The sequence below is a fragment of the Callorhinus ursinus genome, unplaced genomic scaffold, assembly GCF_003265705.2.
Source record: "Callorhinus ursinus isolate GAN/ISIS: 27379988/994484 unplaced genomic scaffold, GSC_fseal_2.0 scaffold32, whole genome shotgun sequence".
Classification (NCBI taxonomy): domain Eukaryota; kingdom Metazoa; phylum Chordata; class Mammalia; order Carnivora; family Otariidae; genus Callorhinus; species Callorhinus ursinus.
The window spans coordinates 7,093,478-7,120,664 of NW_027397094.1; the positions used below are offsets into that span (position 1 = coordinate 7,093,478).

At 37.2% G+C, this 27,187-nt stretch overlaps 1 protein-coding gene across 4 annotated transcripts in view; it reads left to right on the plus strand.

Moving 5' to 3' along the window:
- Positions 1 to 20,190, plus strand: part of PTEN (phosphatase and tensin homolog) — an 89,567-nt gene extending 69,377 nt beyond the window's left edge. For 2 of the 4 annotated variants that reach the window (XM_073878970.1, XM_025850914.2), the window contains 4 exons: positions 5,808 to 5,949; positions 10,688 to 10,854; positions 13,847 to 14,071; positions 16,669 to 20,190. In XM_073878970.1, coding sequence (XP_073735071.1) covers positions 5,808 to 5,949; positions 10,688 to 10,854; positions 13,847 to 14,071; positions 16,669 to 16,854 — 720 coding nt within the window. In that variant the 3' untranslated portion in view covers positions 16,855 to 20,190. Of the gene's footprint in view, positions 1 to 5,807; positions 5,950 to 10,687; positions 10,856 to 13,846; positions 14,072 to 16,668 lie in introns of those variants that run through there. The other 2 variants (XR_012374292.1, XM_073878972.1) reach the window with 2 other exon arrangements.
- The last annotated feature ends 6,997 nt before the right edge of the window (positions 20,191 to 27,187 follow it).

Sequence of the window (27,187 nt, forward strand, 5' to 3'; positions counted from 1 at the left end):
CCCTGAGATCATGACCTGAGCCGACACCAAGAGTTGGACGCTTAACCGACTGAGCCACCTAGGTACCTCCAGCTAGAGATTTTTAAAAAACGTTTAATCAAATCATATCAACCATTTGGAAATTTAAAACTAGTTACTTAAATAATTTGGGGTCAGTGGGGAAATAGAAATATATTTTAGAGATTATTAAGATAATAACCAGTAGGAGAGAGGGATTAATAAAGACGAAAATATAAATTGTGAATTAGCAAGCAGTAAACCATTTGAACTAATAATTTCAAACACAGATTGTATGAAATTGCCAATAAAACCAATACATGTCTTTTAAAGTTCTTTTCAAGGAAAAAGAAGAGAAAGGGAAACACATTATACATTAAGTTTGAGAAAGGTGATAGAACTACACTGTGGAGGTAACTAAAAATTATATTTTGGTCTGTGCTAATGAATTTGAAAATTTCAATGGGACATAAGCAATTTTCAATGAACATCGTTGCTTCAAGGTGAAATCCAAAATTTGAACAGACCATCCAAGAATGAAAATGTGTAGGAGCCCTCACAATGTACCTAATCTGAATTGTATTTCAGGTGGCTGCTGTCAGACCTGGAAGTGTTGAATAATTCTGTTATCTAAGTTGGTCTAGGTGTTAGAAAATATGTAAAACTTCCCAGATGACTGCTTGCAGATTAATGCCCTTAATCTGATAAAGATAGCATACTTTAAAAACAGCAAGTATAATATGGGAGAAATTAAATACTTCGGTTTGGCCAGAAGTAAAAGCACATTCAAGGGAGTTGTGCGAGGTAAGAGTGGAAAAGAGGTTGGGCTGTATTTCTATGTTGTTATGGAATTACAGTGTGTGATGAGTTTTCTTACTTGAGTAGTCGCTGGGAAACCATTTAGTATTTTGAATTGTTAGTGTGATTCATCTTATTTTATAAGTTAATTGAAGAGTGGGTATAAAAATAGATTGGAGAATAGATAAATCAGAGGCTGCTAATCATTTGGCTGTTGCAAAATTGCAGGAGGTGATTGAACTAGAATGGCCACAGAAAACTAGAACTGGTATTTTGAGAGGTATGTCACTAAGTCTGGATTTTGGCATCTGAGTAGATGTGTAGAAATCTAAGAGCGTCCTAAATGAACTTAACCGCTGGTGTGCTTTCCGTGTGTGTGTGTGTGTGTGTGTGTGTGTGTGTGTATGTCTATGTATGTATGTATGTATGTATGTATGTATGTATGTACGTACTGTATATAGATGCCAGGTAGTTGATCTGCTGACCAATCTCTGCCTTTACTCTGTGGCCTGGGCCTTTGCTGTAGTGCTGGGATGTCCTTACTCCTCTCTTCTGTAACCGTAGGTAGATCGCTACTCCCCCTCTGATTGTTTCCTTTACTCTAGCAGGAAGAAGATGTAGCATCAGTGATTGAGTATAAACTCTTGAGTTGGAGTACTAGGGTGAACCTTAGTTCCATTACTTATAAGAGGTGTGACCTTACCTCATCTATAAAATGGTGTTACCAATAATACCCACTTCATGAATACTAAATTATACCTAATGAAAGTACTTAGAGCAGGGCAAAGAACATGGTAACAGTTCAATAACCAGTAGCAGTGATGGTATTAGAAGAGGTTTTGGGCTCATGCTGGGGAAAATAGTGAATATCATGAATAGAAATAACAGCTTGGTCCATGCAAGAATAGGAAAGCTTCATTTTTTACATATGTTGTGTTTTAAGTGGTTCTGAAATTTCAGGGTAGAAATGTCCAGCCAAGTATTAGAAATTCTGGACTGGGAGTTGGAGATAAAGTCGTACCGAGAGACACAGGCTTCGGAGTTAATGTGTAAGATTGATAATTAAACTACTACAACAGAGAGGATTGACAAAGAGGGGCTCGCTCAGATCAGATTTCCGAGGTATGCTCACATTTAGGGAAAGAAGTGAAGAGATAGCCAGTAAAGGTAGGAGAAAACCTTCGAGAGTGTGTTCTAAGATAGAGGCAGGGAATTTTCAAAATGGCAGCAAAAAATGATTCAGGATGAGACTAAGAAAATAGTAGGAAATGACTGTTAGTGACCATTAAGAACTAATGACCATGGGGCGCCTGGGTGGCTCAGTCGTTAAGCGTCTGCCTTTGGCTCAGGTCATAATCCCAGGGTCCTGGGATCGGGCCCCGCATCTGGCTCCCTGCTCCCGCAGGAAGTCTGCTTCTCCCACTCCCTCCTGCTTGTGTTCCCTCTCTCGCTGTGTCTCTCTCTGTCAAATGAATAAATAAAATCTTTAAAAAAAAAAAAACCAAAGAACTAATGACCATTAAGAAATCAGCCTCATGATAACAGATTCCTATGAGCTAAGGAGCAGAAGCTTACCTTTCAGAGTTTGTTTAGATAGAGAAGGAGGGTGACAATTTGAGAGAGATACAAGATTTGGGGAGAGTGTGCATTTTTGGTCCTTGAATTGTTTTGGATCAAGGACAAGGGTTACCTGAGCTGATTATTAGGAGGAGACAGGTAAAAGAAAGACAAATGCCAGAGAGGGGATAATTAATAGAGCACTTGCCAAAATGGAACCTAGGCGAACGTGCAGAGGCACTTTTATAAAATATCAGGAGTGAAAAAATGTTAAGATGGGAGAAGGGAATTTTGAGAGTGCCCACACCGGATGACCTCAGGGTTCCCAGTGAAGTAAGAGCTACATTCATTGAGGGTGATGTCTGTCTGGGACAGGAGAGAAAGACAGGTGGGTTGAACAGAGTGCAGAAGTCATCACTCAGTTTAAGGTTTGGAATGAAAGAGATTGGGAGTCGTAGGTGAGACTGAGTAAAGGCATTAGACCTTGGGAGGAGCACCACACATCTTCCCGGGCCCCCTCCTTGTCTGTGAACATAGGGAATCGAAGAAGTACTGGTGGCCTTTTGAAATGATGGCCAGGAATGTGGCATGAAGTCGGCCTGAAGAAGGCCAAGTGTAGCTAAGATTAGAATGTTTTAAAAGTTACCTCTGGAAAAAAGGTTAAGAATATAAGTAATTTTCTTTGCATTTAGAGTGGAAAAGAAGAGTCATCAATGGTAGATGGTGGATAATTTGGCGGACAGTTATAGACCAGTTTAGCTTAAATGTTCTTGGTTAATTTAAGTGAAAAATGGAAATTTTGAAAATGTAGTTATTTTTCAATCTCCAAGAGCTTTGACGTTCAGCCCTCTTTTCATATTTATAAAATAAATTTTTGAAGATCATTAAAATGTTCATTTCTTAGGTATTAAAAAAGATTATTAAGTCTTTATAGTCAAAATGCTGTAGGTAGAACATGCACATAAACTATTGTTTTCAGTATCTGCATTCAGGAAATAAAATATTTGAAGAGTTATAAATTGCATTGTCAATTTAGTATGGGAGTTGTATTCATTTTATTTCAAAATTTAGATTACAGTATGATTCATTGTACCATTAGTTTAGTTTGAGTAAGTGTGCATCGTGGTCATGAGAGATGAGATAAGAGTAAAGGACACACTAATGCCGGTGGTCCGTACATATTTCAGACTTCAAACTCTGTTATTTCTGTGAATCTGAATGCATTGTATTTGAGGGCGCTGCTAGGTAGGAATTGCAAAGTTAAGCCACAGAAGCTAAATTATGCATAATTTGATAGTAAAAGAATTAATTAATTAAATTTAAATTGTGCTTTTCAGTGTTTTTCTTTGAATTATGTCAGTAATTTTGTTCAGCTTATATTTACACACAAATTATTCATCCATTATTGACATCTAGTAGATTCATACATTCTTTCATTATACATTTGCCTCGCCCTTTTTGGTAAGGATTAACTCAGTATATAAAAAACTGCATTATAGATGTGCTACCAATCACTTGCTACTTGAGAAAAATTAAAGCTTTGAAAACCTTTTAATTATTCATACAAACTTACACCAAGAAGATAAAGAGGAAAAAAATCATCTCTCATTCCACTAAACCCCAACAAATAACTTGGCAGCTTTGTCTTATTATACACTCCCATTGGTTTAATTTTTTGAATTTTTAATTTAATTTAATTTTTAGACTAAATCATAAATTCACATGGTTCAAAAAAGGTTCCTTCCTGCCCAGCCATCGTCCATCTGCTATTCTCCTCCCACCTGCTTTGCAATTGTGTTTTTTATCTTGATAAATATGAAAAGTTGTTTATTGAAGTAGCATTAAATAATGTGATACAGTACACCATTTTAAGTTTAAACACTTTTTATTAATAATGATTTTTAATGTTAGTTTTTCTAGGAGCTTTTCACAGTAATACTATTTTACCACCGTTTCTTTTAAGAAAATACTGTACACAGAACCAAAATTCCAGTTCTTCCAAATTATACTTCAAATGTGGGTAGGATTTCTAAAACTGCTAACTAGGATTTGTGTAACATTTTGTAGGTTTAGCATGCTTTTGTGTAACTGCATTTAGTGTTTACTCCTCATGAGAATCCTGTGAAGAAGACAGGGTAGGTATTAATTGTCTTCATTTTCCTGAGGAAACAGATTAGAGTTGGTGTTTTGACTGTCTAGCTTTCAAATCCAAGTCTTCTGATTGCGTGGTCTGTGCACTATAGCCAGAATCTTAAATCATTTGTCCTTATTTGAAATGGCTTTTATCCATTTTTTGACATTTTATGTATTTTTTAATTGTAATGAGATCATGCTAAGCTTAAAAAAAAAAAACAAACAACAAACCTGAGAATACTAGAGTGAATACCTGTTTACCTGCCATTCTGTATATCTGTCTTTAAACTCACATTAACATACTTTATACTTTCTATTAGAGGGAAGAAAAGCATTTGTGCCCAGACTGTTTAACACATGGGGAGGTTGAGATGCCACTAATAACTTAAAAATATTGCAAATTCTTTTTTCTCTTGAATATACTTCTAAGCTTTCTGTAAGTCACTTTTAACTGACAGACGTCTTCATGTTACTACTCACCTTCTATTTCTAAGTGAAATGCTTGAATTTTCCTGAAGTTACACACATCCTAGGAAAGGAGACTTCAGACCTCATTTATTCAGCAGCATTAATGAACGCATGGCTGCACACACTAGATTTCTAATAGTACATGAATTTTATATATATTTTTAGCATTTGTAATACTGAAATTTCCTCAAACGTTATGTATATCCCTGGTTTCTTCCGCAAAGAGATATTATGTAGCTTGGGGACATCTCTTAAGTACCTCTGTTACAGAATTCTTGCATACATTTATGCCAGCCACATATTCCTGTTTTTATGGGGGCGTCCAAGGCCATCATTTTTTGCTGGTGCTATTTCTGTCTCTTAAAGGCACTATGCCTTTATGTGTTCTGCTGATTCTGATAGACTTTTGCCTAAAAAAATAAGTAACCAAGGTTTTGAGGAATGGTGTGTTCAATAAAAGTCCATAAATTTTTGCAGGAAGCCCTGTGTGTAAAGAGCACGGGTGTAGTGCAGATGCCTTTGACCATTATTTTGGATATGCAGAGGCCTTTGCTTACTGGGTTCGTGGGTTGGAGCATTGTGGTGACCATTGAATAAATGAGGGTATTATAATTATATTTTAAGGGAGAAAAGTTATTCTGATATTTTCCTTTGTACTGATGTTGCTCTGATTTACTCTGTTGTCGAGCTGGATTTAAATATTAATCATTTAAGGTCAAATTTCTAATGTATATATGTTCTTCAGTGGGTACAACCCAGTTACCATAACAATTTAGTAAAATAACTATAATGGAATTTTTCTTTTGAATTTGGCTTTTCTTTCTTGTTTTTTTTTTTTTTTTTCTGTCCACCAGGGAGTAACTATTCCCAGTCAGAGGCGCTATGTGTATTATTATAGCTACCTGTTAAAGAATCATCTGGATTATAGACCAGTGGCACTGTTGTTTCACAAGATGATGTTTGAAACTATTCCAATGTTCAGTGGCGGAACTTGCAGTAAGTGCTCTAAATTCTCATCCTTCCATGTATTGGAACACTTTTCTGAACATAACTAGACGTTTACAGAAAAATCTAGAAAGAAATTTACCACACTTAAAATTTATGCAGGGGTATGTATTTCTGAAGTATCCAGACTAAATAAGTAGCTCAGTTGTTCAGCACATTGGGCTAAGGAAGTCAAGAGCAGTGGGTTTTAATGTCTTAGAAGCCAAATGATATTTATGAAAGAAACATTCTTTGCTGTATCTACCAAATGCAGCCTGAATTGTGACCAGATGACTAAAAAACCCATCCCAGTAGAGATCCAGCATAGAGTAGCAGTGGGATTCATTAGTTTCCTGGTGTGGGGGCAGGGACCAGTTCCTTCCTATCTTAGGAAGACTAGATAGTGGTAGTAATGGTGACAGGGACAATAGAAAGGAAGGGAAAAAGTTATAAGACATGGTGACCAGCTGAAATACGTTGAGTGAATAGGGTTGAGTCAAGGTGTGTGGAGTATTAGAGACAACCTGGATTTAGATCCAAGTTCTAGTTCTAGCTCTCTCATTACTCGACTCTGTAAACCCAGGCACACCATCTACCGGTCTTTATGTTTGCTTGTCAATAAAATGAAGATATTTTGAAATCTGAAACTTTCTCGATACGTACTAAATAGAGATCATGTCAGTGATGTCTGCCTCTTACTGATTTCTCTCTCACACAAACCACTGTGAGCCTCCCTCCATCATTCTGATCCTGTTCTGCTTCTCTGGCATTCTTGGGTGGAGTTCTTAGCTGGGCTGAGAGGAGCCTTAATACTTAATACTCAGACCCAAAGCAGTTAGTCAAGAGAGAATGCGTGGAAGGAAGTATTATCCAGCCCTGTAAAAGACCAAACTGTTGCTGCTTTTTTCTGTAACAGAATTTTACATTAGTTTCTGCCTTGGCAGCGATCAGTCATGTTTTCATGTTTAAGAAATATGTTTCATTTATTCAGAGTGCAGTTTCATAGTTTGTAGATAAGAGACCACTACGGTATTTCTTTGAATACCTCTAATAATATTTCAGTGAGATTTTGTAATTTGTTAGTGGTTTTAGTTTTTAGTTTTAAGTTTTGCTTCTTGAAAATATTTATGTAATTAAAAAATTTCTATCCCTAAATTAACCTATACTGAGGAAATTAATTTCTTGGTGGTGTTTGTCTTTTTCAGTTAGGTGTCCTCATCATATGTCTTCATCATATCTTTCCTGTATTCTTAGGGCTGGACACCTTTATCATAGGCCACAAATTTATGAATAGAGCATGTTATAGGCTTCTCAGAGACCTCATTGATGCTGGCGTCATCTCAGTACGACTTTTAAAGGTGCTGGGAAGAGGCCCAGCACAGGGAGTATGGTCACGGGCACTGCAGTAGTGCTCCATGGGGACAGGCGGTGGCTCTGCTGGTGGGGAGCTCAGCACAGTGTACACACTTGTGGAATCCTTGTGTTGTACACCTGAAACTAATGTCACATTGTGTGTCAACTCTACGTCAAAAAAATCAAGTTTTTGATAACTTCTAAATGCAAGGCACTGGACTGTCAGAGGTGATTGACATAGGAACTTAACACATTCATAGAGGAGAAGGAAAAAGGAAGAAAACATTCCTGCTCTTCCTGTAGGATAAATATCAGGTGTAAGGACCAAAAGAAAGGTATAACATATTAGGGAGATAATAAAGGAAAGAGAACGTTCAGTTCAATAATCTTCCTGTCTAGTGTAATTTTTTCACATTGGCTTCTCTAGCAACAAATCTTCTATCACTTCTACTCTGCCTGCCTAGAGTTAAACATTGTGGTGGATTTTTGTTTTGTTTTTGTCTCTTTTCAGTATTTAAACTTTAAAAATTACTGACTACTGAAAACTTTTTAATCTTTACTAAGTGATTTTCTAGTTCTCCATTTATGCCCTGTGATTTCATACTGTGTCATGAAGCTGTATTATAAGTAATACATAATTGAATGGGAGGTTATATGTATAAATTATAAATGGTGTCTTCAGAAAAATAAAAGTTTTGGGGGTTGTCAGATAGTTTCATGGAGCAAGTCCAGCTCTTCTTTGAACGGTGGAGAAAGCATTCTGTTTAGATTGGCATTAAAACTGAAGGAAGTGTTGCAGGCCTGACTTGAAGTACAACAGTAGGACATGAGCTGGACCCAGGGAACAGAGTAGGGTGGGATGTGTGGCCGACTGTCAGGGGACCCTGAATGGGGATGGCAGACTTGATTTGATAGATGCTGTGGCATCAGTGACAGTTTGAGAGGCTTAGGCTCTGTTTTAAGTCTGGCTGTGTAGGAAGTGGTGATGGGGAACCAGGGGTGGGAAGGAATCCAGTTAACAGGACTTGCTGTAAGCCAGATGTGCTTTGCTAAGGCAATCAAATCATTGCTCTTTACTTTGCCATTTATATCTAAATATTTTGTCAATTTTGATTCTGGACACATCAATAATTCACAGAAAAGGGAAGAAGGGAAAATGAATCTCACTGAGACTTGGAGACATGAATGTTTTTGGTTTTAAACCTGTTTTGGTCAGGTGAAGGTGAGCTGTTCACATGAAGACCCTCAGTGGGTTCTTGAAAGTGTGGGTTTGAATCTCAGGTGAGAGTTAGATCTGGTATTTTGGGAAGCACCAGGCAGTAGACGTAATAGTTAACTAGCCCTCTGTGTAAATGTGGTGTGGGGCTAGGGAATGGGAAGGCTCGGGGAAACAGTGGGAGGACGGAGGCATGACGAGTTGTGCGCTTGGGTTCAGGAGGAAGGTTGGGGCCAGTGAGGGAGACAAAGCAGCTTCTGCAAAGCTGTTGGGTCAGCACCTGTTTTCCTATTGGATTATTGTCCTAATATCCCTAAATAAAGGAAAAGTTCCTATACTCTTTACATCTAAAAGGGTTAAAATGTTAGTAAAAGATGATCACCGTGATTTTTCTCTCCATACACAATACATCAATATGCATATGTCAAAACAATTTAATCCTGGCTTTTGTTGACCGGGTATTGACTTGTCATTTCTTTAGAACATATCAGTCGTATCAAAGAGAAAATACCTGACTTGTGTCTCAGAAGTCTGCAGAACTGTACTGATGTTGGACTTCTGATAAGTTAGGTCTTAGAGATCTAAGATGGGAAGTTCATATTGTAAAGGAAATGATTTTCTTTAGTGATTTGAGGAAATCTTTTCCACTTACTTTTATTAAAACTTTTTAACTTAGTTTTTGGGGGTAAATTCTAAGTAACACTGATTTGTAATTAGTTTATGAATTGATTATACAGTTCTCGAATTCCTGAAGATGCACATTTTAGATGTAGTTTAATTGAAATCTGGCTTATACTGTTAATATGCCTTTTAAAGTTCTAAAATGAGGATTATCAGATTCTGAACTAGTGGAGTCTTAAGATTACAAGGCATTTTCATCCTGGCTGATTTTTGTCACAGCTTTGAAATCATACCTTTTTGTTTGCTTTTTCAAGCTAGAGTTTCTAGTGAAATTTTCAGAATCACATAGTCTTGTAAAATGGCTCGCTGTACTTTGAACCATTAGTCAAGGATGCGGCAATTATTGACAGATTGTTAGTGTGATGTTTCCCCTTTTGGGAGTGCCCTTTTTCTTGTGATAAATGCCTCACAGAATCATATTAGAAAAACCCAACAGGCTGTTATCAAACCTACTGTTTATTATGTGAATGCTGATGCTGCTTTAGATACTGCACAGATGAGCCAGTATGTGTTTATTAAACTAGAAAGTGCATCTAGCTTGGATAAGCCTTTTGCCTTTTTCTCACTTGTTGGTCACATTTGTAAACAATGTGAAACTTCTTTTTGCATCTGTAAGGATGATGCCTTTTAGTGTTGAGGATTTTATGCCTGTTTTTATATATGTGTATATTTTATACATAAAAATATATGAAATATACATGAAATTTTTCATGTACTTTTTGCAAGCTTGGGATTTTATTTCTCAATTGTCTTGGCATATTTCCTTCAAGACCCACTTCTTATTCATAAGGTTAATCACTAAAACATATAATCCTTTCCTTTATTTTAAAATAGAGGCCAAAGCCAAAATACTTGTTAATGAAAATGGACTGTGTTTTGGAGGGAGGGGGATTTTGCTGCAGTTTGTGCTTGAGTCTGTTGTATTTCTTTGCAGACATTTCAAATCTCTTCCTGTTTCTCATGATGAAGGCTTTATATCCCTTTAAGAAATAAAATGTGAGCTATAGGTAAAATAAATAAATAATCGTTAATATTTTTATAAATATTGAGTCTTGTGTTTATGGAATAAATAGATTATATTCTTATGCATCTTGTGAACATGTAATGATTTGTATTTTGTGGGTTTTGTTATGTGGTAGAGACATTAAAGTACTGCAGCAAATATCTATTTTTAAAGTTACTTTTTACGCAGTTCATAGATGTGCCAGAAAATTATTTTAGCATTTTAATTATAAATCTAATTTATATTTGATTTTTAACATTTTAATGTTAAAGTTTTGCTGTTATTGTAGTGCCGGAAGTCTACTGTTGGACTGATTATACTTTTTGACCTTTTTGTTTTGTTTTGTTTAAATACTGATTTGTTTTAGATCTGGGTTACAGATGCAGAATCACTAATTTGTGTGTATTGCTAACATTAACTATTAAAATGGTTTTTGACTGTTTGACATTTGAAGGCATTTCCTGTCAAGTGATGCTAACGTGTGTTTAACCATGCAGATCCTCAGTTTGTGGTCTGCCAGCTAAAGGTGAAGATCTATTCCTCCAATTCAGGACCCACACGACGGGAAGACAAGTTCATGTACTTTGAGTTCCCTCAGCCTTTGCCTGTGTGTGGTGACATCAAAGTAGAGTTCTTCCACAAACAGAACAAGATGCTAAAAAAGGTTTGCACTTTCCTTTTATTGGGAAGAATATCCAAAATCGCCATACTCTGAACAGTAACCTCAGATCTTTTGCTTAAAATATTTGGTTAGGCAGAAATCATTCTGTAAGGAGAGCTTACAGGATAATATTTTGTGACTGACCATCTAATGAATTATAACTGGTTGTCTGTTAGATCTGCACATGCTTTGCTTACTGTAACACTGATGAGCCATTATAATGGTAAAAAATCTTATTAGAGGAAAAGTCCTTATGTCATTGTAATTTGAGATGAACTTTCTTTAAGTTGGGTTATGCAGAGAAATTTCATAAAAATATTAAAGATTACAAGGCGCCTGGGTGGCTCAGTTGGTTAAGCAACTGCCTTTGGCTCAGGTCATGATCCCGGAGTCCCGGGATCGAGTCCCGCATCGGGCTCCCTGCTCAGCAGCGAGTCTGCTTCTCCCTCTGACCTTCTCTCCTCTCATGCTGTTTCTCTCTCTCTCTCTCTCTCAAATAAATAAATAAAATCTTTAAAAAAAAATATTAAAGATTACATACCCCATTAAATCAGTTACTGTCCTTTTAGACAGGATGATCAGTTACCGAGGAAAAGTTAGCAAGGGGCCATGAGTTTGTAAAAAACTTCATCTATATGTATAAATAAGGTCTGTTCCATGGTCTTGTGTAATGACACAGACCACTTTTCCCCCATTTTGGTTTATGTTTCCTGAGACTACATCATTTTATATTTAGCTTTCTCAAATTTATTGAATTATTGCGAATTTTAGTTAGGAGAGTGATAAAGTATGCAAAAGAAGTAATAAAACATGTATTAAAAATGTATTAAATATGCAGCTTTTGAAAGTTAGTGAGGTTTGCATATTACTGAGCCATAGTTAGAGAATTCAAGAGCTCATTCTTAAACTATCTTGGTCTAAAATACTAAGTATGAATATTTAAGGTGAGTGCACTTAAGGTGCAAAATTTGGGGTAGTAATGAACAAAAATACTAGCTTTGTATGTTGTTACTGCCTCATTAAACGTATTGCCAATCTTTAGACATTCTCAGTAATGGGACTGATTTAGTTTTCCTGATATTTAGCTTTAAAAAAAAAAAAAAAGAAAATAAGAGGAAGTTTCATTTGTTAAAAACATTTTAAACTCTACCTTGACTTATCTGAAGAAATACAATTTCCTATATCCAGAATCCGCATAGCTGGGAAATTACAAAATGTTAAACTGGTTTTTTCACTGGAAATGCATTTCCTACCTATTCTGTGTAAATGATAGTTAAATATATCTCGATAACTTTGGAAAGTAATTTTTCAGTAGTCCAGGGAGCGTTAGCCGGTGTTTAAGTATTTTTTCCCTTCTATTCATTATAGGACTGGTACATGTAAAGTTTTATTTATTTTTTTAAAAAGCATTTATTTGTTTGTTTGTTTATTTTTTTAACATGGGGCTTGAATCCATGACCCTGAGATCAAGAGTCACACGCTCTACCAGCGGAGCCAGCCAGGTGCCCCTAAAATTTTATATTTTACTTTTAAAAATAGGCACCTGCATCACTGTCTCCCTATACCTTTAGGAGTGCATAAGTTCTTATTTTCAGTTATCATCTGTACATTACTTTAATACATATAAAATTGAAGATTAGATTAGTATTTGTAATACATCTATATCTGGGATTACTTTACATATATTTCTATTTTATGTGATTCTCCCTGCCTGTTATAAATGTTGCTGTGATTTAAACAAAAACAGGTTTAATATAATCAGTACCTATACAGAATCCACATTTTTGGAGATTTAAATAGTACTAGCTTATGTTCTTCTGACTCTAAGTAAGCAAAAAATAGCTTTGCTAAAATAATTAAAATTAACAAATATGTTTTTTTAAAGTCTTATATGTGAGATTGCTAGGTACTGTTAAAAGATAAAAAGACAGTTAAATGTAAGATACTTAAGGGTCTTACCGTCTTCCTGGGAAAATAGCAAAACTCGAAGGTAAATTAGAATAAAAAAGTTACTGGCAATTTAAGGCACCAGATAAGATGTCACAAAGCTGCACATCATTCACTGTCACGTGATCCATGTAGGCCAAATTCCAGTCATTAAGAGAAGAGAGAGAGAGAACATTTTCTTGTGTTGGTCAAGAAAGGTTTGAAGTGATGAACTTCTGATGTGTTTTTTGATTAACAGGACCTTGTATTATTTGTAAGGAGTAATTTTTTAAAAATAGGCATTTTATAACAAAAAAGTCAGAATTGCTTGTCTTCCTTCCCCCATATTCTGAACATTTTCAGACACACATATTGTCATGTAGGAAACTGGAGCCACTTAGAGTTTGTATTGCTTCTGAAGTAGAAATGGATCTGCCTTGCTTCATCGGGAAGTTGTGCTGACATTTCAAGAACTTTGGTTAAAGTAAATTTTGTAATGGATAGATTTTTTTAAAGATTTTATTTATTTATCTGAGAGAGAGAGAAGGATTCTGTAGGGGTTGCAGAGGGAGAAGCAGACTCCCCGCTGAGCAGGAAGCCCGACGTGGGGCTCAATCCCAGGACCCTGAGATCATGACCTGAGCTGAAGGCAGATGCTTAACCGACTGAGCCACCCAGGCGCCCCTGAAATGAATAACTCGGTGAAACAGAACATTAAACCCATTTTCATATACACATACATACAAAGTCAAACATTTTTTTAAAGCTTATATTAGACAAGAAAGGAAAAATTTTACCTAAGGTTTTAAAACAAAAGTAAGTTATCTTAGAACTTGTGGAATTACAGTTTTGGTCTAAAATTTGAACAAAAGAATAAATGTATGTGAATTAGATACAACAGATAACCCACAGCTTGCCAAATACAAGTCTGTATGTTTGTCTTTATTCAGACTATCAAATGACATGTGGCTTATTTTATTGACTTCTTGGGGCAAATGTTGAATATAGGTGATACATTTTCTTCTCTAAAAAAAATTTAAAATTTGTCTTTTTTTTTTTTTTTTTAAAGGACAAAATGTTTCACTTTTGGGTAAACACATTCTTCATACCAGGACCAGAGGAAACCTCAGAAAAAGTAGAAAATGGAAGTCTATGTGATCAAGAAATTGATAGTATTTGCAGTATAGAGCGTGCAGATAATGACAAGGAATATCTAGTACTCACTTTAACAAAAAATGATCTCGACAAAGCAAATAAAGACAAGGCCAACCGATACTTTTCTCCAAATTTTAAGGTCAGTTAAAAACATTTTGAGGAATTAGTGGGTGGCTCTGTGTGTGTGTGTGTGTGTGTGTGTGTGTGTGTGTGTGTGTGTGTGTTTAAATGTATAGCTGATGAAGGACTTGCGTGACTAAGTTTTAAATTAAATTAGGTATTAAGTAGAAGCAATATTTCGGTATCAGTAAGGTGAGTTTCTAACATAGATGCACACAGAGTCAAAAAAGGCTGCTTTTCTCCACCCCCCCGCTTCTTTGTTGTTGTTTGGTGAAATCTGGGGCACGGGTTTGGAAGGGGAATTCAGTTTATGGGATATGAAGTAGGAATGGGGGAAGAAAGGAGTAAAAGGGAACTCAGTCATTTGGGAATGATTCACACGGAATGTTCTTAACTGTTCCTGCTTTTGCCCCCTTCCAGTTTATCCTCAGCTCCTCAGAGTGGTCTTAAAATAAACGTGATTGTGTCGCTCTTGTCTATACTTTTTAAAGACCCTGTGGTTTTTTGATATGACCCACACAGACCTACCTAATTGAGCGCAGGCTTACCTCCTACATGAGCTCTAGCCACATTCTCCTCCTGCTCCGAGATTCACCCATGCTGGCATTTTTCAGTTCTTCCAAATGCTAAGCTCCTTCTGCCTCCAGTCTTTCCAGTTCTTTTTCTCTCCCTGTACCTCTCCACCTTCCGCCTTTCCCTTGCCTTTCCCGCGTTTGGCTACCTTTCCGTGTCGTAGCCTTCTCTTCGGTCTTGGTGCTTGGAAGCCCTCTCCGATCATTCTCTTGTGTTACTCCCTATCTAAAGCCCTGTCTACTTCCTCATATTATGGAGTTATTTGGGTCGTTACTTTTATCTGTATGTGATGTGTGTACGTATTTCTATTCCTGTGCATTGATAAGAAATTTCCAGGTAAAAAAAAAATCTGATTTGTCAATATTTCCAAATGGTAGTTTGCCCTTTTTTCCTTCCCTTTTCTGGTTTCTCCTTCTACCTGATTTTCCCCCTTCCTTTCACCATACCTTCCTTTCTCTTTTCAAAAATCCTCTCTTACTTGTTTTGCCTCATTCCATCTTTATAATATGCAGCAGGCCTACCCATAGCTGATAAGTATAAGAATACTGTGAGTAATCCTAAAAATAAGGGGGAGGCTACATGTATTTTAAGTGAAAATAAATCAAATATTAAGTGCCATTAGATCTTACATTTCTTTTAAGTGGTTAGAAGTGTCTTTTAGAATCCACGGGTTTCCATTGACTGTGTTTTACCTAAGTCTGCATTTTCCTTAATTGTTAGCTTTTATAGTGTGACTTCCTCTAGTTTTATTGTTTTTTGTTTTAATTTTACAAGAATATGTATTTGTGATTACACATAAAAACTGTTTCAGTTATCAGTAAACAAAGACCATGGTAAGTGCTTATGAACAAATGAAGCAGAGGTGGGATAGAGAACGATCTTGGTGTGTGTTTTAGCTGGATAATTAAGAGAAGACCTCTGTAGCAGGTGACGTTTAATCAGAGGCCTAAATGAAATGAATGAGCTGTACAAATATCCGGGACAGGAGGGAAGGACAGATACAAAAGCCCTGAGCCAGGAATGATTCTCCCGTGTTTGAGGAGCAGTAGATAAGCAGTCGTTTTGACTAGATCACATCAGTCTGAGTGTGAAGACATTGGTGTGTTTTCAGCCCAGGAGGGATGTCGTCTGAATTTTGTCTTTAAAATGTGGCCTGGAGAGGAGGTAAGAACGGAACTGGGAGGTGAGGTGAGAAGCTGCTGCTGGGGTTTAACGCAGACGAGAGGTGGTGGCTGCTTGGACTAGTGTGGTGGCAGTGGGCGCAGTGAGAAGCTGTCCGAGGAGGGAGAGAAGGCATCGTGCAGGTGGACCCGAAGGGATCCGCTGATGGAGGAAGACGAGAGGAGGATAACGGCGGGGGGGGGCGGGTGCTGTAGAAAGAACAGAAGGAGCAAGAGCGTTCACGGCCGATCTGATGGAAGCCTCCCGTCCGCTGCTGGCTGCCCTTCTGGGCCTTAGCTTCCTCTGCTTGGAGTTGGAAATACCTGCCTCGTTGAGCTGTTTGCAGTTCTCTCGGCACTGCCTGTAATGGAAACCACTGTCTGATGTTCTTAACCTTTAAGGGCTAACGGGATCCTGACCATCACTGTTGGTCAGTGTTTTTATAATGTAGTACTTTGCTTTTGTTTAGTAGTATTTGTATCAGAAGATACACTGAGGCTCAGACAGGTAGTAAGTGCAGTATTCTTTTGGAACTCAGCTCTTTGTACGTGGAATTTTGTGATTGAAAATATCTTTTGTAAACGGCCAATGAACTTCAGCCTTAGGGCATTTCTTTTGCAGAATTATTAAGTTAGTGCTTGCAGCTTATGCTTACTAAAGACTAGCATATTAACATCCCAGTGTATCTTTTCAGTGTGTAACAAGAAAACCTAGGAAATCCGAAGAAGAGGGTCATCTAAAAGATAGCTGCCTTTTCAAGATCCTATTTGTCATCGCATTTTTAAAAAAAATGAATCTGCTAAAAATACGTATCTTTACTAAGTCATTTAAGATTAGTCGGATTTCTGGATTTCCCCCTTAAACCGCCTGCTTCTTCTCCAGGTGAAGCTGTACTTCACGAAGACGGTAGAGGAGCCGTCAAATCCCGAGGCTAGCAGTTCAGCCTCTGTGACGCCGGACGCTAGTGACAACGAACCTGATCATTACAGGTACTCGGACACCACTGACTCTGATCCAGAGAATGAGCCTTTTGATGAAGATCAGCATACACAAATTACAAAAGTCTGAATTTTTTTTTTAATCAAGAGGGATAAAACACCATGACAACAAACTTGAATAAACTGAAATTGGACCTTTTTTTTTTTTTAATGGCAATAGGACATTGTGTCAGATTACCAGTTATAGGAACAATTCTCTTTTCCTGACCAATCTTGTTTTACCCTATACATCCACAGGGTTGTGACACTTGTTGTCCAGTTGAAAAAAGGTTGTGTAGCTGTGTCATGTATATACCTTTTTGTGTCAAAAGGACATTTAAAATTCAATTAGGATAAATAAAGATGGCACTTTCCCATTTTATTCCAGTTTTATAAAAAGTGGAGACAGACTGATGTGTATACGTAGGAATTTCTCATTTTGTGTTCTGTCACCAACTGAAGTGGCTAAAGAGTTTTGTGATGCACAGGTTCACATCCTACCCCTTTGCACTTGTGGCAACAGATAAGTTTGCAGTTGGCTAAGAGGAGTTTCTCAAGGGTTTTGCTACATTCTAATGCATGTATTCGGGTTAGGGGAATGGGGGAGTGCTCAGAAAGGGCTATCTGTCCTGCTGGACTCTGGACCATATACCATCTCCAGCTACTTCACGCACCTTTCTTTAGCATGCTACAGTTGTTAATCTGGACATTTGAGGAATTGGCCGCTGTCACTGCTTGTTGTTTTGTGCATTTTATTTTTTTTTTTTTTAAAGCATATTGGTGCTAGAAAAGGCAGCTAGAGGGAGTGAATCTGTATTGGGGTGCAGGAATGAACCTTCCACAACTTCTTAAGAATCCACAAATGAAGGGATATAAAAATAATGTGGTCATAGATAAGAAACACAGCAACAATGACTTAACCATATAAATGTGGAGGCTATCAACAAAGAATGGGCTTGAAACATTATGAAAATCGACAATGATCTATCAAATACATTTTCTCAGTTGTAACGAGTGCTCCATCTCCCGTGTAATCAAGGCCAGTGCGAAAAGTCAGATGCTGTTCGTACCGACATCAGTCAACCACGTACACTTAACTTTATTAGTTTTCAATCATACACCTGCTGTGGATGCTTCATGTGCTGCCTGCAAGCTTTTTTTCCTCATTGAGTATAAAACATTTTGTAATGCTGCACAGGAAATTTCAATTTGAGATTCTACAGTAAGCGTTTTTTTTCCTTCAAAGATTTATGATGCACTTATTCAATCCAATAGCTGTCAGCCGTTCCGCCCTTTTGACCTTACACATTCTATTACAATGAGTTTTGCAGTTTTGCACATTTTTTAAATGTCATTAACTGTTAGGGAATTTTACTTGAATACTGAATACATATAATGTTTATATTTAAAAGGACATTATTTGTGTTAAAAAGGAAATTAGAGTTGCAGTAAATTTTCAACACTGCATAAATGATGAGGCATTTACTTTTTCAGTAGAAATTGTCCCACATAACGCTTTTATCGATTTTTATTGAAAGAATAGATTTTTTTTTTTTTTAATGTGCAGTGTTGAATCATTTCTTCATAGTGCTAGACTTAGGACTAGGGCTTCAATTTCACTTCTTAAATATCGTATATTTGATATGCCCAGACTGCATATGATTCTAAGCAGAATACAACTACTATTGTAAAGCTAATGTGAAGATACTATTTAAAAAGAAGTTTTTTCCCCCAGAAATTTGGTGTCTTTCAAATTATACACTGACCTTGAAACATTTGAATATCCAACCAGTTTACTCCTTAATGGTGTAAAATCTCATTTTCAATAACTTATTGGTGCTGAAATTGTTCACTAGCTGTGGTCTGACCTAGTTAATTTACAATACAGATTGCATAGGACCTACTAGAGCAGCATTTATAGAGTTTGATGGTTCAATAGATTAGGCAGAACTTCATCTAAAATATTCTTAGTAAATAATGTTCACATGTTTTCCATACCTCATCAGTTTCATTCAACAAATAAAATTTTTAAATTTTTAACAAAGCTCTTAGGATTTACACATTTGTATTTAAACATTGATATGTAGAGAATTGATTGACTGCTCATAAGTTAAATTGATAAAGTTAGAGACAACTATTCCTAAGATCTCAGCATTGAAATTTATATGCCACCTTATCTTTCATAAAAGCTGAAAATTATTGACTAAAATGAAAATCAACTATTCGTGTTTTGATGATAGTTATTAATACTGTTAATTTGTTACAGTTTTGGGCACGGTATATTAAAACATAATTTGTGTTGTCACAATATGTAACATGGAGGGCCAGGTCATAAATAATGACATTATAATGGGCTTTTGCACTGTTATTATTTTTCCTTTGGAATGTGAAGGTCTGAATGAGGGTTTTGATTTTGAATGTTTCAATGTTTTTGAGAAGCCTTGCTTACATTTTATGGTGTAGTCATTGGAAATGGAAAAATGGCATTATATATATATATTATATATATATAAATATATATTATACATACTACTCTCCTTTATTTCAGTTACCATCCCCATAGAATTTGACAAGAATTGCTATGACTGAAAGGTTTTTGAGTCCTAATTAAAACTTTATTTATGACAGTATTCATAATTAGCCTGAAATGCATTCTGTAGGTAATCTCTTTGAGTTTCTGGAATGTTTTCTTACTTAGACTTTCTGGATGTGCAGCCGCTTACATGTCTGAAGTTACTTGAAGGCATCACTTTTAAGAAAGCTTACAGTTGGGCCCTGTGCCATCCCAAGTCCTCTGTAGCTCCTTTGCGAACTTTTTTTTTTTTTTTTTGCCATAATTATTACAGGGCAGTTGAATACATAGCATCCCCGTTCTTTGCTGTGGCACAGGTTATAAACTTAAGTGGAGTTTACCGGCAGCATCAAATGTTTCAGCTTTAAAAAAATAAAAAGTAGGGTACAAGTTACATGTTTAGTTCTAGAAAATGTGTGCAATATGTTCATAACGATGGCTGTGGTCGCCACAAAGTGCCTCGTGTACCTTTACATACTGTTGACGTGTCATGCATGCAGACGGAGGGGGTGGGACTGTGCTCGGGAGTGGGGGCTCTCGCCGCCGTGTCTGGCAGAGCTGCCTTCCACCCTGCCGGTTCGCAAGTTCAATCTGTTTCCATAGAGAATATATATACTCAACATTTCAGTCTGTTAAACAGCCTTACTCTGATTCAGCCTCTTCAGATACTCTTGTGCTGTGCAGCAGTGGCTCTGTGTGTAAATGCTATGCACTGAGGATACACAAAAACATGATGTGTACAGGATAATGCCTCATACCAATCAGATGTCCATTTGTTACTGTGTTTGTTAACAGCCCTTTATCTCTTAGTGTTATAAACTCCACTTAAAACTGATTAAAGTCTCATTCTTGTCATTGTGTGGGTGTTTTATTAAATGAGTATTTATCATTTGAATCGTTTAAATTTATTGACATTTGCAATAATGGGCAGCCAGATGTGATTCTCTGTAACTCCCCCCCCCCCCCGTGTCCTTCAAAGCCTGCAGTTACAAAAACATGGGCCTTTGTCAGCTTCCGAGTAGAGTGTCTGTCTACTCATGTTTAAGAGAGGCGCTTTTTTTTTTTCCTAAGGGCCTTAACACTTAACAAATTGTTTCCAGCACATTAAATAACACTCGAGTCCTGAAAAAGTTCAAGATTCTTGAAAAACTGTCTCTCCCCCCGGCCCCCACTAAGCCAGATGTGTGAAAGATAATTCCCCAGCATGGATTTGGTACTTCAGATTTCAACTTGGTGACTTTTCCATTCTTTTTGATTCCATAGACTCCCATCAGCGTATGGGAAGCCTCATCTACTCATTGTGACTTGTGCCATTTAAAAATTGATAGTCCCGAGTAGTCTAAAAGACTGTGTACTTGAGTTAATCCTGTGATTTCTGATATTCATGAAAGTTTAAAGACTAAGGCATATCCTCCTTTCAACAAAGCATAGCGAGTGACAGTGCAGCTTGTACAGATGTTTGGAGAATTTGGAGAATAAAGCAGATCACGTATGTGACAGGGAGGTTCAGTGTCGTTTCAGGTTTACATTTCGTCATGTGACTTTTTTAAAAAAACAGTAAATGTGAATAATGTGTAATCATCTGAAGAAGTCTTCAAAGTGTGTGGGTATGCATGTGCTTCTGTTTTGTATTGTGAGATACACCATCCTGGAGTTTTAAGTCACTGTGTTTCATAGGAGGGTCTTGGCGATGTCTGAAACGTAGGACTTTAGAGGCAGCTTTGTTGTTCTTGCGTGTTTTCAGCACCCTGTCTTTTGAGCTCGGGTGTGCTAATGAATGCCACCACCATTTTCACTGAGAAGTAAAAATCACCCATGTTTAACCTGCAGGCTTCCAAAGGCAGACAAAACATCAAACCCTTAAATCTCAGGAATTTGCTGCTAATGTCCAGATTTTGTTTTTTTATTCCTGCCAGATAACTAGCCACACATCTAAAGGACTAAAGTGTAAGTTTTGATTGGCAGTGCTTTTAACTAGCACAGGGAGAGGCGTTTCTGGATGGAAACAGAAATAATCCGTCCAAACTGGACAGTATTTTAGAACTTTGAAAGGTGAAATGTTAGAGACTGGTTTTTCTATAGAATTGTACAGCCATAGGAAGCCTAATCAGGTTTTTTGTTTTTAGTTTTGGAGCAAGTCTGTAATCATGATCTTGCTATTTTTTCCATCCTTCAAGGAAGCTTCCTTTTTACAAGTGCATCAGATTGTAGGTAGCCACTCTTGGCAAATTCGTATTGGTTGGTGGCTTTAAAAGTAGGTAATGTGAAGACAGGAAAGGACACATTTCTTTGGTGGTAAGACCCTTTGGTTCTTGACTTAACTCTTTTGAGAATCCTTTCCTGTAACAACAATAATAAAATACTCCCTATTATTCCACCACGTGGAGACATGGCCATTGTGGATACTTTTTGTGACTATGCAATCATTTTTCCTATATATTCACGTATATATTTTCTTTAAGAAATGAAATTTGTACTCTGCATACTCTCAGAGCCTTTAAGCTTAGCATGGGCAACATGGATTTGTAAAGTGTTGAGTCACATCAGACAATGAACAGTGACTTGATTCTTTCTCATGCTACAGGTGCAGATCGTGTGCGGTTATTGAGAACCTCTCCAGGTCCGTGGGTTCCTTACGATGTGTAGATATTGTTAGCATCAGGATGATAAGTGTCTAAGCAAATAAGGTAGTTACGTTTATTTAGCATAGACAAGCTTAACATTGTAGATCTGTCTCAAAAACCATTTTAAATGTGCATTTTGGAATTGTGTGTTAAGTGGTTAAACAGAACCTATGAGACACCATGCAATAGTTCATTTCACTATGGCCTGTCCATGTCCTCGGAGGTTGGAAAAGGACGAACTTCTCAGTTTTTATAGTTCCCAAACAGGTGTTCAGTTTGGACTGAGTTGGTTTGACACCTGCAAAAAAGGGAAAAGCTGGTTGTTTATCAGTTAATTGTCTTGAAATCTCCGTGCTCGTGTGACTTCCAGCATCTCAAAGAGACAGTATTTCATGAGTGGGTCACCTTCAGCTCTGGAACCATGTTTCATATAACGGGGGGCGGGGGGCTTATAACAAAACATGCAACTCTTCTTTGATAGTTATTTGAGGATTTGGGTGAAAAAAATTCAGCGACAGGGCAACACATAACTTAGAAATGTATCCGATTGATATTTCAAGAACATTTTTACATATACAGTGAAGTCCACTTCCATCTTTTGAGCATTACCAGGTTTTAAAATGAAACTGCATATTTTTAAATGAGGTGTTCAATAAGGATTTATATTTTTCATTTTTTAATTAAAAATAATTTATATCTCTTGTTGCATGTGGTTTCTTATCTGTTCTTGAAGTGGTTAGAGGTTTTGTTTGGAATGGAGCAAGCCTCAAGTGTTGCAGGTTTTCCTCTGTTTACCACAGTGAAATTCTGAAAATGTTCAGGTGTGGCTTCCTATAGCCTGTCATTTACTGGCGTTGACATGCACCTTTAGGGTTTTCTGCCCACTCTAGACAGTTGTCCAAATGATATCCCATGTTTACAAATGCCTTCCTGTTTTTACTTTCCTCTCTCATTAAATTGCCCTATTGGGCAGTTTATAAATGTGTGTTGGATGGGTGGGTGGATGAATTAAATTTTTGAGTGCTAGACTCCAACTTGAGAGATTAAGTAGTTCAATTCAGGCAAACACTTCTTCCTGGAATCTCACAGTTCATTGTAATGAAACTAATGTCAACCTTGGATGACCTTTGACATACAGGAATGACTCTTGGATATTAATGAATTTGTTAGTAACATCTGGATGTGTGCAGTAATGAGTTATTTTCAGACTTGTGCATTTAACCAAAGTTGGTGTATTGGAAATGTTTATGTCAAGTTCCATTTGGCTACTGATGGATATAAAAACAGAAATGCTTTCCTATGGAGAGTATTTTTTCTTTAAAAAATTAAAGAGTTAATTATTTTGAGTATTTGGTTTTAAATTTTTTATTCAACAAGTACTTATCAAGTCCCTGCTATGTGTTAACAGATGTTTGGAATATATTAGTGATCAAAACAGACATACCTTCTATTGCCCTTGAGGAGAGGAAGTAGATTTTATTAAACTGTGACAGATGCTGTGAAATATGAGTTGCATGTGATCCAGTAATGATCCCCAAACTCTGCATACGCTCCCCTAGACTTCCTTCCCCTTGAGGTTTGATGGGCCATTGTAACTAGTTAATTCCAGTGAGCCAGCAGTGAAAGGGATGTGACACTCCCGAGGAGAGGCATTGAAAATTAAATCCCCTGTAGAATCCTTTGGGCTTCCTTCCCTCTTCCCTGGCAGTGACCAGGACTGGATGTGTTCCAGGTGGTGCAGCTCTGTCAGCCTGGGTCTTGAGTGACTTTATGGGGCAAAACTTGCTCAGATTGAACACATTAGACGTTAGCATGCGCAAGAAACAAATATTAAATTGGACCAAGATTCTGGGACGATTTGGTACCATCACATAATTAATTCCATTCTGACTGATGGCTTGGAAGGGTCAGAGAAGGAAGCAGGGAAGAGGGAATTAAAAATGGAGCAAAACGAAAAGTGACGTCTTAAAACCAACAATGTGATGCAGTCAAGAAACTAAATTGCAAGTGCATTGTTATTGATCACCTGTAGGCACTGTTCTAGATCCTTGAGAACAGCAGATCCCAGCTCTCATGGGGCTCGTGTTCTAGGAAGGATACCAGATGATAGACAGCATCTTTAAGGTAAGAAGGACTCCAGTGGTGGACTGTGGGAGAGAGTCTGGTAGGTCGGGTGTGGAGAGGTGAGATCGGGGTGCACAAGGGGGTAGTTGGGGATCGGCCTCACTGGGAAGGTGAGGACTGAGCAGAGCCCTTGAATCGGTGGCATTAGAATGTTCTTTCAACCTGTCGGACAGCAAGAGGCACTCATTATTCTTTGTAAAATTTCATTCTCACCCTTTACAACTGTCTATATTTGGTTCCTGAGTTTTTAAGATTTTTACCGGTGTATCTAGGGATAATCTTGAGAATGCCACCCAAAGTAGTCATTGTGTCCTAAATCATTTTGTTCTCTAGATTGGTTTTGGCAAAATCTATATAAATAGTGTGTTCTTCTTCATTCCCAGAGTTGAATTCATTTTAAAATTTTTCTTAATGTGTGTGTGTGTGTGTGTGTGTGTTGAAAAAACTTGATACGGCTTTTTAGTAGAAGTTAAAGTTCTGTTATGGCCTTAAATATTTCTGTAAAGCTGAAAGGAAATGTCACTTATGATTTATCGATGGGAAACAAGTTATAAATTTTTAGCTACCCGAGAAACAAAAGGGGTGAAATTTATGGCCTAGTGCTGTATACTTCAATTCTTAACTCCTATGAGCAAAAACTTCTTGAAAAGCACCAATATCTAAATAGTAAAAGAAAACTTTTTCACAAAGGGGGAACCCCACCCCTTCTCCTACCACATTTCAAGATCCAAGAAATTTAACTTTGTGGTAAAGGGCAAATAGTATAATTGAGTTAATTCGATACAATAGAAATTTGCAAATATTTATTTATTGTGGCATTATTATCTGGTATTTGCTATTGGTCACTTCCTCTCATCAGGAGGAAATTTTGAAAGAAAATAGCAACTAATAGCTTTTGCTAATAATTTTAATCTGTAATTTTAATTTTAAAGTACAATTCCAAGTGATTTTAAAGACACTTTGGCAAATTTGCATTTTGTTTTTATTCTGAGTCTGAAGAGTTTTTTTTTTTTTACATTTTATTTTGCTTTAGAAAAAATTAAGGTAGTGGAATAGGTTTCCCCAATGTGAGAAAAATTGTCATGTAAATTTAGAAAAAATATTACATCCATCCGTTATTCTTGGCCTAAAGGTTAAACGTTACTTACTGGGTACGTCTCCTAAACCTACCTCGTTGGAATTTGAATGTACATTCCAATAGTAATGACAAATACACTTCAAACTTAATTTTCAAGGAAATAAGCCATGTTTTTACTCTTCTTAAAATACCTGAGACTTGGAAGAAACTTAGTTATGTTTTTTATTTAATAATATTCAGTTAAATGTGATGTATAGAGATTGTGAAGCTTCTCAAAAATATAATCTATAAAAATACTCTAAGTATGACAATGCTATCTGTGTATTAAAAGTTAGAGTAGTCCAATTCACTGATACTGGAACACACTGTAACATGTAAATCAGGGAAAATAACAAATTAGAGTCATGTTTATGCTTCTCTTTTCAGTTAAAATCCTGTCTTTGAAATTACAGATCTTGTAAGTTTGCGATCCTTATTATCTGTAAGGGAGAGAAATGTATTTAAACTTCACAGGTGGATGTGAAAATTAACCAGCTTCTTCATTTTATTCAATATTTCCATGAAGATATCATTGGCAGGGAAGCCCAACGTTTTACATGGTTCTCTTCAACAAGGGAGCTACAAGCGTCTTTAAGTAATTACTCAACTAATACTCTGTTGATGGTGCACCGCCACTGCAGATCCTGTGAATGATGCATGGGCTTCTCACGATTGTTAGTACTGGGTATCAGAGGAATGTTTGAAAATGTTTAGTCTTCGGTCAAAGAGTAGGCATGAATTACATTTCCCTTTTGCCAGACTCAGCAGACACCATTGAATGTGTTTTGTTGTCCTTGGAGAAGACATGAGGCCATTGTTTCCACGGAAAAATCCAAGGAGGTTAAAACAGAAATATCACTGTGAACACGATCTACTGAGGTAAAATCATGGCGAGGAGGTAAGGCAGCTCGAATCTTTCCCAAGAAAGTTTCCACACAGTTCTACCTCAGAAAACCTGAAGATACAGATTTAAAATTCACAGGCGTTCTAATAAGTCACCTACCTGGAGACCAAAACACAGAGCAGAGAGGCAGGAAGTTGAAGTGAGAATCAAAGGAAGAGGGAAGACAAGAGGCCTTGGGGAGCTCCAGCTACCTCTTAGTACTGGTGGGCTGCTGGGAAAACACTCTGTGTGGGCCCTATGTGCCAGACACGGTAGCAGACGCTTGCCGCACTTTACCCACCCTTCAAGGAGGGTGGTTTCACCTCAGTTTATGCCCCAGACCTGAAAGAGTATTCAAATTGCCCAGGCCTCGCAACTGGTAAATAGGGAACTGAATTTGAGCCCATTTGAACTACCATTTTGACAATACTGTGATGCTGTGCCACCTCTTATACATAATCAAATTTACAAAGCAAACAACAAAAGCGTAAACAACAAAATCCATGATGGAATCATGCCAGTATCCTTTATTACGGACAGAAGAAAAGCACATTTTAGTACAAGGTTTAAGTCCTGCCAAAGGAATGAAGAAGAGAAACATTGAACAGGTGTTCACGCCATGAAAGAGAACTCTGTATCTTGCAAAGTTCTTGATAGGTACGATGGCGAGGTGTTGGCACATGTTTTTATATCAAGACTCAGAACAAGAACAATATGTGTTAGTTTGATCTTAAATTTGTTGAATAAATTTGTACCTTATTTGTGGTTGAACTTAGAAATATGCTGTTGTTTAAAGTAATTGGTTCTCCGTTAAGCAGGCTAACCAGCCATCTGTCAAAGCACGTCATGCACGCTTACCGTGTCCACTTGGCATTAAGGTGGGTGTAGAGGTCAGAGAAGGTCACTGACACTTTAGAGTGGGGAAGAGAGTTTATGCAAAGGGAAGAGCGAGTACAATGGCTTGTTGCGGGACAAAACTTGGCTGTTTAGGAAACTATAAGAAGAGAAATGTTAGAGCACAGTGAGTGGCATGGAGAGCAGTGGAAGATAAAATTTGGAGGAGTAGGCAGGGGAACTTCTGATTCCAGCCGAGGTGGAATCGAA